Genomic DNA, 14075 nt, shown 5'->3' with positions numbered 1-14075 from the left:
AGTCCAATTGGGGTAAGCCATTCCGCGATGATCTTCCTCAGTTGCCGTAAGAGGTTTTCAGCTGTGTGCGTATTCTGGAAAGCGGTGATACAAAGCGTAGCCTGCCTAGGAAAGAGTTGGCGTTTGCGAGATGCTGCTACTGGTGCCGCCGCTGCTGTTCTTGCGGCGGGAGTCCATACATCTACCCAGTGGGCTGTCACAGTCATATAGTCCTGACCCTGCCCTGCTCCACTTGTCCACATGTCCGTGGTTAAGTGGACATTGGGTACAACTGCATTTTTTAGGACACTGGTGAGTCTTTTTCTGACGTCCGTGTACATTCTCGGTATCGCCTGCCTACAGAAGTGGAACCTAGATGGTATTTGGTAACGGGGGCACACTGCCTCAATAAATTGTCTAGTTCCCTGTGAACTAACGGCGGATACCGGACGCACGTCTAACACCAACATAGTTGTCAAGGCCTCAGTTATCCGCTTTGCAGCAGGATGACTGCTGTGATATTTCATCTTCCTCGCAAAGGACTGTTGGACAGTCAATTGCTTACTGGAAGTAGTACAAGTGGGCTTACGACTTCCCCTCTGGGATGACCATCGACTCCCAGCAGCAACAACAGCAGCGCCAGCAGCAGTAGGCGTTACACGCAAGGATGCATTGGAGGAATCCCAGGCAGGAGAGGACTCGTCAGAATTGCCAGTGACATGGCCTGCAGGACTATTGGCATTCCTGGGGAAGGAGGAAATTGACACTGAGGGAGTTGGTGGGGTGGTTTGCGTGAGCTTGGTTACAAGAGGAAGGGATTTACTGGTCAGTGGACTGCTTCCGCTGTCGCCCAAAGTTTTTGAACTTGTCACTGACTTATTATGAATGCGCTGCAGGTGACGTATAAGGGAGGATGTTCCGAGGTGGTTAACGTCCTTACCCCTACTTATTACAGCTTGACAAAGGCAACACACGGCTTGACACCTGTTGTCCGCTTTTCTGTTGAAATACCTCCACACTGAAGAGCTGATTTTTTTGGTATTTTCACCAGGCATGTCAACGGCCATATTCCTCCCACGGACAACAGGTGTCTCCCCGGGTGCCTGACTTAAACAAACCACCTCACCATCAGAATCCTCCTGGTCAATTTCCTCCCCAGCGCCAGCAACACCCATATCCTCCTCATCCTGGTGTACTTCAACATCTTCATCTTCAATCTGACTATCAGGAACTGGACTGCGGGTGCTCCTTCCAGCACTTGCAGGGGGCGTGCAAATGGTGGAAGGCGCATGCTCTTCACGTCCAGTGTTGGGAAGGTCAGGCATCGCAACCGACACAATTGGACTCTCCTTGTGGATTTGGGATTTCGAAGAACGCACAGTTCTTTGCGGTGCTTTTGCCAGCTTGAGTCTTTTCAGTTTTCTAGCGAGAGGCTGAGTGCTTCCATCCTCATGTGAAGCTGAACCACTAGCCATGAACATAGGCCAGGGCCTCAGCCGTTCCTTGCCACTCCGTGTGGTAAATGGCATATTGGCAAGTTTACGCTTCTCCTCCGACAATTTTATTTTAGGTTTTGGAGTCCTTTTTTTACTGATATTTGGTGTTTTGGATTTGACATGCTCTGTACTATGACATTGGGCATCGGCCTTGGCAGACGACGTTGCTGGCATTTCATCGTCTCGGCCATGACTAGTGGCAGCAGCTTCAGCACGAGGTGGAAGTGGATCTTGATCTTTCCCTAATTTTGGAACCTCAACATTTTTGTTCTCCATATTTTAATAGGCACAACTAAAAGGCACCTCAGGTAAACAATGGAGATGGATACTAGTATACAATTATGGACTGCCTGCCGAGTGCAGACACAGAGGTAGCCACAGCCGTGAACTACCGTACTGTACTGTGTCTGCTGCTAATATAGACTGGTTGATAAAGAGATGTCTATGTAACTATGTATGTATAAAGAAGATAGAAAATAAAACCACGGTTAGGTGGTATACAATTATGGACGGACTGCCTGCCGAGTGCAGACACAGAGGTAGCCACAGCCGTGAACTACCGTACTGTACTGTGTCTGCTGCTAATAATATAGACTGGTTGATAAAGAGATGTCGTAGTAGTATGTATGTATAAAGAAGAAAGAAAAAAAAACCACGGTTAGGTGGTATACAATTATGGACGGACTGCCTGCCGAGTGCAGACACAGAGGTAGCCACAGCCGTGAACTACCGTACTGTACTGTGTCTGCTGCTAATATAGACTGGTTGATAAAGAGATGTCTATGTAACTATGTATGTATAAAGAAGAAAGAAAAAAAAACCACGGTTAGGTGGTATACAATTATGGACGGACTGCCTGCCGAGTGCAGACACAGAGGTAGCCACAGCCATGAACTACCGTACTGTACTGTGTCTGCTGCTAATATAGACTGGTTGATAAAGAGATGTCTATGTAACTATGTATGTATAAAGAAGAAAGAAAAAAAAACCACGGTTAGGTGGTATACAATTATGGACGGACTGCCTGCCGAGTGCAGACACAGAGGTAGCCACAGCCGTGAACTACCGTACTGTACTGTGTCTGCTGCTAATATAGACTGGTTGATAAAGAGATGTCGTAGTAGTATGTATGTATAAAGAAGAAAAAAAAACCACGGTTAGGTGGTATACAATTATGGACGGACTGCCTGCCGAGTGCAGACACAGAGGTAGCCACAGCCGTGAACTACCGTACTGTGTCTGCTGCGACTGGATGATAAATGATATAAAAAATATATATATATCACTACTGCAGCCGGACAGGTATATATTATATATTATATAATGACGGACCTGCTGGACACTGTCTGTCAGCAGAATGAGTTTTATTTTTATAGAATAAAAAAAAAAACAACACACAAGTGAAGTCACACGACGAGTGTTTAACTTTTTCAGGCAATCACAATATAAGTATACTACTAACTATACTGGTGGTCAGTGTGGTCAGGTCACTGGTCAGTCACACTGGCAGTGGCACTCCTGCAGCAAAAGTGTGCACTGTTTAATTTTAATATAATATTATGTACTCCTGGCTCCTGCTATAACCTATAACTGGCACTGCAGTGCTCCCCAGTCTCCCCCACAATTATAAGCTGTGTGAGCTGAGCAGTCAGACAGATATATAATATATATAGATGATGCAGCACACTGGGCTGAGCCTGAGCAGTGCACACAGATATGGTATGTGACTGAGTCACTGTGTGTATCGCTTTTTTCAGGCAGAGAACGGATATATTAAATAAACTGCACTGTCTGGTGGTCACTCACTAGTAAACTCTCTGCACTCTCTACACTTCTACAGTACTCCTCCTAGTCCTAAACTCCAGTAAATCTCTCTCTCTTATAATCTAAATGGAGAGGACGCCAGCCACGTCCTCTCCCTATCAATCTCAATGCACGTGTGAAAATGGCGGCGACGCGCGGCTCCTTATATAGAATCCGAGTCTCGCGATAGAATCCGAGCCTCGCGAGAATCCGACAGCGTCATGATGACGTTCGGGCGCGCTCGGGTTAACCGAGCAAGGCGGGAAGATCCGAGTCGCTCGGACCCGTGAAAAAAAACATGAAGTTCGGGTGGGTTCGGATTCAGAGAAACCGAACCCGCTCATCTCTAACGTATACTGGTAGGAAAAAGAGGCAATTTGGAGGCCCTTGCACAAACTGGCTGTATTTTACCTAAGTTGCCCACCCTCCAGTGTGTACTCCAATAGAGTGTTTAGTGCAGCCGCTCACCTTGTCAGCAATCGGCGTACGAGGTTACTTCCAGAAAATGTGGAGAAGATGATGTTCATCAAAATGAATTATAATCAATTCCTCCGTGGAGACATTCACCAGCAATTGCCTCCAGAAAGTACACAGGGACCTGAGATGGTGGATTCCAGGGACGAATTAATAATCTGTGAGGAGGGGGATGTACACAGTGAAAGGGGTGAGGAATCGGAGGATGATGATGAGGTGGACATCTTGCCTCTGTAGAGCCAGTTTGTGCAAGGAGAGATTGATTGCTTCTTTTTTGGTGGGGGCCCAAACCAACCAGTCATTTCAGTCACAGTCGTGTGGCAGACCCTGTCGCTGAAATGATGGGTTCGTTAAAGTGTGCATGTCCTGTTTATACAACATAAGGGTGGGTGGGAGGGCCCAAGGACAATTCCATCTTGCACCTCTTTTTTCTTTCATTTTTCTTTGCATCATGTGCTGTTTGGGGACAATTTTTTTGAAGTGCCATCCTGCCTGACACTGCAGTGCCACTCCTAGATGGGCCAGGTGTTTGTGTCGGCCACTTGTGTTGCTTAGCTTAGTCACACAGCGACCTTGGTGCGCCTCTTTTTTTTCTTTGCATCATGTGCTGTTTGGGGACAATTTTTTTGAAGTGCCATCCTGCCTGACACTGCAGTGCCACTACTAGATGGGCCAGGTGTTTGTGTCGGCCACTTGTGTCGCTTAGCTTAGCCATCCAGCGACCTTGGTGCGCCTCTTTTTTTCTTTGCATCATGTGCTGTTTGGGGACTATTTTTTTGAAGTGCCATCCTGCCTGACACTGCAGTGCCACTCCTAGATGGACCAGGTGTTTGTGTCGGCCACTTGTGTCGCTTAGCTTAGTCACACAGCGACCTTGGTGCGCCTCTTTTTTTCTTTGCATCATGTGCTGTTTGGGGACAATTTTTTTTAAGTGCCATCCTGCCTGACACTGCAGTGCCACTCCTAGATGGGCCAGGTGTTTGTGTCGGCCACTTGTGTCGCTTAGCTTAGCCATCCAGCGACCTCGGTGCAAATTTTAGGACTAAAAATAATATTGTGAGGTGTGAGGTGTTCAGAATAGACTGAAAATGAGTGGAAATTATGGTTATTGAGGTTAATAATACTATGGGATCAAAATGACCCCCAAATTCTATGATTTAAGCTGTTTTTGAGGGTTTTTTGTAAAAAAAAACACCCGAATCCAAAACACACCCGAATCCGACAAAAAATTTTCAGGGAGGTTTTGCGAAAACGCGTCCGAATCCAAAACACGGCCGCGGACCCGAATCCAAAACCAAAACACAAAACCCGAAAAATTTCCGGTGCACATCACTATTTTAGACTCAGATCTTTATACTCTTTACTTCCAAATTGTCTTAGTGTGGTATATGTTGCGCTGTATAAGCTTGTTCATAGGCATACAAAAGACCTCTGTCTTTGCAACTTATTATAGTATCCACCTAGTATATTATGGTATGTTGAGTTTGTAGCCGTGTGGTAACTTATGTTTTTGTGAGCAAAATTTTGTAATCCATCTTTTGAATCCTATTCAATTAAAAGTGAAATAACAACAGTGCTTTTAATGAGGAATCTTCAATGTACATGTTTGTCAATTGAAGTGTCGGTAAGTACGATTTTTTTGGAACTTAACAACTTGCTTTATATTTTCTCTCAGGTCCTTGCAACTATGGAACACCTTGAGAAAGTTAGCAGTTTTCAAGAGTTTGTTCAGATATTTAGCCAGTTTGGCAATGAAATGGTGGAGTTTGCCCATCTTACCGGAGATCGTCAAAATGTACGTATAAAATAGATTATAATTTATACTGGCCATGGGAACATGCTCACGGGGCATAGTGATTAACAAACTTCAGACTTGATCTGTGTGGGATTTTGAATTGTAATAAGATTTTAAAAAGAGCTGTAGAAATTTGGGTGGCATGTGAGGAATCGCCTATTTCTGCATTTGCAGCAGTTGCAAAACTAAATTCCACAGTCATCATTTTAACCTACTTATTCTTGAAAGCTTTTCAGTGCAGAAAATCACAATTTTAATACATTTTTCTAGGACTTAAAGAGCGAGAAGAAAAAAGCAAGGATGGCAGCTGCAAGAGCTGTTCTGGAGAAATGTACCATGATGTTGCTCACAGCTTCCAAGGTAAGACTTTTGTATTTGTAGCCCAAAATCAAATTACATAGTTTTTAATGCAAGGGGATATTTTGTATTGAGTAGCCTTAAACACACAAAGGGATCAATGAAAGTAAGTAAAGCAAATTTAGTCTTTCAGCAAAAGTTAGGATGATGTGCAGAGTTTAGGAATTTCAGGGATAAACATGTATTTTTATATAGTGTGTAGGGATTTCAGTCTAAGGATTGAACTCATAAGGGACCACTTAATTTCTACTTGATCTCACATTGACACTGATTGAGCTGCCTAATTAGCAGAGACTGCATTAAAGGCTAAACTTATATATTTGGTCACTAGATTTATATCTCTGATTACTAGATTTGTAAATGCAGTTTACGCATTTGGGACCTTAATCAGAGTTGTACGTAAACATATTGCAGCGCACCCTTTTTTTGCACTGGCAGGTTTGCTGCAGTTTGCACTTATGGCTCCCTGCGCCAAGACGGCTGTCATGTGGTTTGGAGAGGGCAGCCAAAGTATAATAATGATGTGTCCCTAGATGGAGACCAAGGGACAGGAAAGTGTTGCAGGCATACAACCCCTAGAGCAAGTTGCAAGTGATGATGGCTAGCCACATCTGATATGCCATGTGTGTCTAAGACGCACCTCATTTATATAAATATAATATAATTGCTACTGCTGCAATCCAATAGCAGGATTACAGTGTACTGAGCACTCAGTTGGGCAAAATAAAACATTAAGCAACTCAAGTGAATACTTTATTATAGTGATGGCCATCAGTGGGTTAACGATCGATAGTGCCTTCAATTGCATTAAACCATTGATATTGAACGAATGACCGTTTGCACCCATCAATGGTCATGCCTGCTGTGGGACACGACGGGCTCTGGGCTAATTGGCTAAGCTCCATGATCCAGCACAGACACTGACATTATTGGAATGTAATAGTGGTTTCGATGCAATGTGAGCAAATGTTGCTTTGGTTATATAAGTTCTTATATAAAATTGTAGAGTGCAATTGGCCCTATACAACAGGTGACACAATATATAGAATGGGCCTGAGTCGCACGCAGTTGAGCGATTATTTACAACTGCACATGTATAAACCGCTCCGATGCATGTGTTACACACAGTGTATGCATAAAGGTGATTTTCGGCTAGGTGCATCATCGCTTGGAAAGTGATAAAATGGAGAGTGAAAAAGTACCAGCCAATCAGGTCCTAACTACCATGTCACAGGCTGTGTTTGAAAAATGGCAGTTAGGAGCTGATTGGCTGGTACTTTTTCACTCTCCATTTTATCACTTTCCAAGCGATGATGCATCTTGATGGTATCAGTAAGGTGCCATAAAAGTGATGACCATTCCTGGGATTGGCTAGTAGTGCATTCAGTTATGGAGTGTAGTGGGTGTGTCATAGTAAGTGGCTACGTTCCCAGACACACAGCTACAACCATAGGAGGCCGTGGTCCGATGGAAAAATTGCATGTGCCATAGGGCTGCTGCAGTTTTCAATGGTGCGATCAATGGTGGCTTATAAGGGAAAGCAGTTAGTTTCCCGTCTGTCGGGATCCCAGCAGTCATGATACAAACACGGAATCCCGACAGCCAAGGGAACTCCAGCGGTCGGAATCCCCACTCGGGGGGTGGTCCACGCCACCCCCTGAGGGGGAATAAATTAGCATGGCGATCCCGCGAGGGGACATGCTGTGCTCGCAATCGGGATCCTGCCTGTCGGGATTCCAACGTCAGTCTTATGACCACTGGGAACCCGACTGTCGGGATCCCATACTGAATCTCTTATAAGGCTGTGCCAATAAGTATTACAGTGTAGGCATCTCAGACCTTGCGCATTTGGCTGCATGGATGTACACAAGGGAAGGAGTTTGTATCGGCATTTGTGTTATTTCTTTGTGTGCGATTTAGAATCGGCCCTAACGTGTGGACTTTACACTTTCATATATACAGATAGATGTGGATCTGTGACATGCACATATTAATACTGTAAAGCAAATTAATTGCATCCAAACAGGAATGAAAGCTTCATTTTCACACATTAAATACCTTACACATGAAATGGTCTTTATCTGCTTGAAACTTTGAGTATTGCCAGTAAGCTCTAATTTTGTATCAGTCTATGATAACCAGTAAAGGGTAGGATAAGTGATGCTGAAATCCTTTAATCATGTAAATCAAGTACAGCCAAGTACCTCTTTAAAACTGGAGGTTTTCATCTGCTCACTGCCTATGAAAAATTGCATTGTCTCAGTAACTCAGTAAATTTCAAATTTTCTTTAGGAATTACAGGCAGATACATGTTAATAATCATTAACAAATTAACTTACAAAATGTCCAACATTGTCACATAGTCCTGATAGGTTATCAGCCCTGTTTTCCTTTGTTCCCAATGTATATGTGTCTAGTAATTAAAATGCAGTTCTTATCTACAAGCGAATTTTAGATTTTAGGAAAAGTATAGTAGCCAAGCTTCAGTTGGTATATCCATGTAATCTTTTAAACTATTACCCAGGAACATCAGAACCCCTAAATAGACATTTATTTATTTATTTATTTATTTATTTATTTATTTTGAATCAACTAATAGTATTTTTTTTCCTGTTCAGTTGAACTAACATTTATGGTGTGAAATACTCTAGTTATAAATGTGTTTATTTCTTTACAGACTTGCCTAAGGCACCCTGATTGTGAGTCCGCACGTAATAACAAAGAGGGCGTCTTCCAAAGAATGAGAGTGGCATTGGAGCAGGTCATTGAAATTGTAACCGACATAAGACCAAATGGGGATGCTGAAACTGCACCAATCAGTATCTACACTGGAATCAAAGAATTTAAGGTGAGAAAATATGATCTTTCGTGTTAAAGATTTATTCTATTCAAATAGTATATTGTAAATGTAATACCTAACTTCTGTAACAGTGTTTGGGCATAATTGCTTTGACATCTCATTGTCCCTGTTCTGAATGTCTACATTTTGATTGTTAAAGTAGGAACTGTATACCCTCTAACAGATCCTATGGTGTACCATACCAGGACCAAAGCATTTCAGGAGTCCTTCCCTTCCTCAATTTCTGCACCAGATCTTCTCCCTGCACTGACTGTGTGGGAGCTTGCAGGGGTCTGTTGGTGTCAACACCTAGTAATCCCTCTGTTGCGGACAGTGAACTTCTGTTGCAGTGTGGGTAGGGAGCATGTGACACTGGTCCTCTATGGTCTCGGTAGTTGAAAAAGCCTGTGATAATTAAAACTTTTTGATTGGGGTGTTAAAAATTATTTGAAACTGTTTGGTCTGATGGGATTAGTAAATGTGTAAGCCATTTTTAAAACTATTTAATTTGAACATTTTGGCCCTGATTTTGAGTCTACTGTAGATTCTCAGATTGCATGCATAAAAATAAATGCATATATTTGCCAGTATGCATCTGGCACTTGGTTTGTACTACCTATACACTTGTGCCCTTGGTTTCTTGCTAGCCTAATCCAGGTGCACCACTATATTTAGTGTAAGGCATTCGCCTGGTAATAGGCATATTTACACTTACGGGTTTGCCCTCATACATCAAGCCTCAATACACCATGCAGAGAGATACTCGGTGCCATTGAGCCACCAGGTCCCGTGCAAGTCTGCCAGCGTCTGGCCTTTTTTTTGCCGAAAAATGTATCTCAGTCACAACGTAATACATCTAGGACGCACTAGACTGTGCTGATTCATTTGATATGCAACACTTGTATACTGTGTGTAACGGAGTCTGTATACAGAGCACAGCAGAACTTGGCATGGAAAAAAGTCAGAGCTGCTGCATTATAGCACTTTATATACAGATTCAGAGAATCAGTCGCACACAGATATACAAGTGTATATCAGCTAACATCGTTCCAGATGGCCTAGCATGCACACGATGCACACAAAATATACTTCTATACCTTGATCCAGCATGCAGGACCCACCTCCTGCACAATCTTCCCAGTGACCTCTTCAGAAAGATGGAGCTGCACAGTGAACGCAAAGGCTCTGACACTGCTCTTGTGTGTATACCTGCTGCTCAGAGGGGAGGGGGCCTTCTGCACATGGGCTCCCTCGTGTGCCCCTGAGGCATGTGTTCAGCTCTGCATCAGGCCCTATATTCTTTTTTTAATTTTACTTGAACCCTACAAAATAAGTTCATACAGGTACCTTGTAATGTTACCATTTAGAGTTGTCACCTATCATTTTATCATCATTATTTGGCTGCCCTTTTCATTTTACAAAGATTTACCGTGATTTCAAGAGATCAGTCTGGCACATGCAGGCCTCTGTGCTTAGGCTTGGGACCCCTCCCCAAGATATCTCATTATGGAATGCAACTATTCCAAAACACGGAAATATCCGAAATAAAAATTGATCTGCTCCCAAGCTCTTTGGATATGGGAGACTCAAACTGTGTGAGTGTGTATACTGTATATAATTTGTTTTATTTTTTGGGTTCTCCACATTGTCCATTCATGTTTTTTTGTAGTATTCCGATTTTTGCCCAAAAAGCCGTATGACCATTCCATCCAATTACAGCAAACATGCATGTGGTCAAATTAGTCATATGTCTTTGGCTCTGGTTGTAAGGCCAGGCAACATCCCAAAGACTCTAGAGCAGTGACAGGCAGTCTAATACCTGGCGGCACCACATTGGGTGATCCGCTATTCTTCAAGAGGGCAGCACATTCTCTTAATCTCAGAATTAATTAATGAATTAATAGATTTAATCAGTAAAATAAACACCTATCTATAATAACAGATTAGTAGACATTTTAAAGAAATGTTACTAGCTATAACAATCAAATATGACTTCAAAGTAGGGAGGAGATTGAGTCACAAGTGAAGATTTGGAAGGCTGCATGCGCCCTAGAGCTACAGTATTGCTGCCACCCATCATTGCTCTAGAATTTGAGACTGGTGAAATGGATCCTGTGGCGTGCTGTGCTAAATTATACACAGTATTGCTGTTCTGCCTTTAGATGAATGTAGAAACCTTAATACAGTTTAATGATTGATGTTAGGCTTTTGATAATTGTATTGCTGTTTAATTAGCTGAATACAGACTACTGTTTGCTACTAATTTTCCTGTTAAGCTTTTCGTTGATCCTTGTACTGCCTTCCTAATAGTACTACAAAGCAGAATTCTGGCAGGCTTAGAAAATGATTTATTCATGAATCAAATCTTTATTTAAAATATCCTTTACTTTGTTTCTTTCCTGAAATGTTTTGTATATGTATGTATGAAGGGTACTGGTAGTTCTTTAAATTTTACATCTTTTTTTTTTTTTTTTTTTTCAGAGTAAAGTTGAAGGACTCAGAGATAACCTGTATTTCCTCTCCAAGGAAAATGTTTCCACTATGTTAGAAGTTATATTGGAGCATACAGAAGACTTCACAGACTCTGCTTACACCAGCCATGAGAACAGAGAACGTATTCTGGAATTGTCCAACCAAGCCAAGATGGAGCTAGAACAGCTGGTTTCAATGTGGATGCAAGCTGTAAGAGCTTTTTAACAAAGTAATTCTTTTTATATTCTGCAAAATCCTCCTTCTATTCTATTTACAATTGTTTGTATCTTTTGGAAAACTGATGTGTGTTTCTTTGAGTGTAGAATTAAAATTGATTTGGAGGTGGTATCAAACCATGGAGATTGATATGTGATTTTTCTACCACTTCCTGTATAATGACAGGAGCTGATTGATTGGCACTTTTAACGCTCTAAAAGTTTTGATCTCCCTCCGAGTGAGCTACAACTGCTGTAATCTCTACTACAATCAGAACAGTTTGTAATGGAATGTATATTTCTACAGCCAACTTTAAAGTGAAAGAGTTTTTCACTTTAACATATATCAAATGCTGTGTGTTACGGAGCTGAATTTTAGTGGAGTGATTATATTTTACAAAAAATGTTGAGAACATGCTTTCACTCTTCTACAGTAATTTGCTATGTTAGGAAAGTGGACTACAGTTGTCATTTCAACTTCCGCAACCAGCAAGTTACCTTTTAAATCCCAGACTTTGTGGCATTTAGGGTTTATGGTAACTGCCTCTACCTTCAAAAAGATATTGCTGTCCTCCTCTTGCTTAGGAAAGCAGAAGTGAGAGATGCTTCCATCAACAGATCTTGTTTGTTAATCCCATTTCATAGTAACTTTTGCTACTAAATTGCAGATTGGGAGTTAGCCAATTAACCTACTGGTATGTTCTTAGATTGTAGTAGAAAACCGGAGTTTCCAGCGGAAATCCACGCAAGCACTGGGATAATATACAAACTCCATACAGCTAGGGACATTGGGGGAGTTGAATCCAAGACCTCAGTTCAGTCAGACAGTAATGCTAACCATTATACAGTTGAGTATCCCATATCCAAATATTCAGAAATACGGAATTTTTTGAGTGAGACTGAGATAGTGAAACATTTGTTTTTTGATGGCTCAATGTACACAAACTTTGTTAAATAGGCTGTGTGTATAAGGTGTATATGAAACATAAATGAATTGTGTAAATGTACACACTTTGTTTAATGTACAACGTTATTAATAATATTGGCTAAAATTACCTTCAGGCTGTGTGTATAAGGTGTATATGAAACATAAATGCATTCTGTGCTTAGACTCCGATATACAAAATACTTCTGGTCCCAAGCATTTTGGATAAGGGATACTCAACCTGTACTACTGTATCTGTACCGCCAACTTGTACATAAATACATATAAAATCCTATTTTCACTCATCGGTTAGATACACTCCCCGGGAAAGTACAACTAACTCTTCCCTTTTAGTATAGTGTCCCTCTTCAAAGAGTTTGGCATATGCAGTCCTCTTCATACGTTCCTCCTCACTGCTGCATCTATCTAGCGTCTATAGTTTACGTTGATGCTAATGAAATCAAACAATCAATATTGGGTAGATGGTCACAGTGTTTGCAGGCTGACTCCATGAGTGGAAGCACTTCTCTTAAGCCCCGTACACACGGGGGAGATGTGTGTTGAGCGATCTAGCACAGACAACTCGGCACAAATCTCCCCCCTTCCCCACTCAGCACTCAGAGCGATGTGTGCTGAGTGAGGGGTGGGACGGGGGGTGAAATTAGCGATCTCACTAGATTTGGCATGAATGCATGCCAAATCTAGAGCCGGCGATAGCGACACATGCGGCACACCCTTTGTGCTTAATTTTGTAAGCATTAGAATTTAAGCACGGATCTCTCCATGTGTAAGCCCCTTATGAGATGACTGTCTGAATGTTTCTAACCATTGGCTGGGGGGTAGAGTTGGGGGTTAGAGGTCCCATTTACAAAACAGCAGTTGTGGAAAGTTACTGTTGTTAGGATAAGATACGGACTATAATACCCAATGCAACATACAGTACACAATAGAAAACTTTGACTTAAAATTATGCTGTTGTGTGTTTATATGAATTAATATTATGCAGTGTACTGAGAAAAACTTGCGTAACAAGAGAAATGGATCTGTTACACAGAATCATGGCTGGGTGTTGCGATCCTGCAATTTTGGTTTCACGGCCTCCTTCTGTAGAAGCCGTCTACTCTTTTTGTCTTTTTAGATTAGTTGCTTAGTCATAATAGTATTATTATTATTATCCTTTATTTATATGGCGCCACAAGGGTTCCGCAGCTCCTAATTACAGAGTACATAAATAATCAAACAGGAAAACAGCAACTTACAGTTGATGACAGTATAGGACAAGTACAGGATAACTAAACATAGTTACATCAGCAGATGACACTGGAATAAGTATCAGGTGGCAGAAGACTGCTGGATTTGGTGCAGTTGAAGATTATTAAAGTAAGAAAGGATAAGCACATGAGGGAAGAGGGCCCTGCTCGTGAGAGCTTACATTCTAAAGTACTATTTGATTTCCAAAGAACTGTGTAAAAGAAAGTTTAACCTTGTTTTATTGTCTGCACTTCAGTGTCTATTGTACTGATAGTTTTAGTGGTAGTACAGTTTGCTAATCCTGACACCAATGAAGAGTGACCAATTCTATAACCATATGAAAGCTATTTAGCTGTTAGCGTGAAACAAGTTATGGTCTGTGACACTTTATGATGATGAGTTTGCAATCACCATAACAAAAGACCAAGGCATGCAGGCACATTTGGGTAATGTGATACTTTGAATAGCA

General features: G+C 41.8%; 1 protein-coding gene across 3 annotated transcripts in view; it reads left to right on the top strand.

Annotated features, from left to right (window-relative positions):
• The window catches only part of CTNNAL1 (catenin alpha like 1), a 560796-nt gene that overhangs the window by 370204 nt on the left and 176517 nt on the right, over positions 1 to 14075 (top strand). For all 3 annotated transcript variants that reach the window (XM_063922923.1, XM_063922925.1, XM_063922924.1), the window contains exons 4-7: positions 5428 to 5547; positions 5818 to 5907; positions 8582 to 8752; positions 11225 to 11425. In XM_063922923.1, coding sequence (XP_063778993.1) covers positions 5428 to 5547; positions 5818 to 5907; positions 8582 to 8752; positions 11225 to 11425 — 582 coding nt within the window. The remainder of the gene's footprint in view (positions 1 to 5427; positions 5548 to 5817; positions 5908 to 8581; positions 8753 to 11224; positions 11426 to 14075) is intronic.

The sequence above is a fragment of the Pseudophryne corroboree genome, chromosome 5, assembly GCF_028390025.1.
Source record: "Pseudophryne corroboree isolate aPseCor3 chromosome 5, aPseCor3.hap2, whole genome shotgun sequence".
NCBI classification, from domain to species: Eukaryota; Metazoa; Chordata; class Amphibia; order Anura; family Myobatrachidae; genus Pseudophryne; species Pseudophryne corroboree.
Note: the sequence above shows the minus strand (reverse complement) of the source record. Positions and strands in the feature narration are given on the sequence as shown.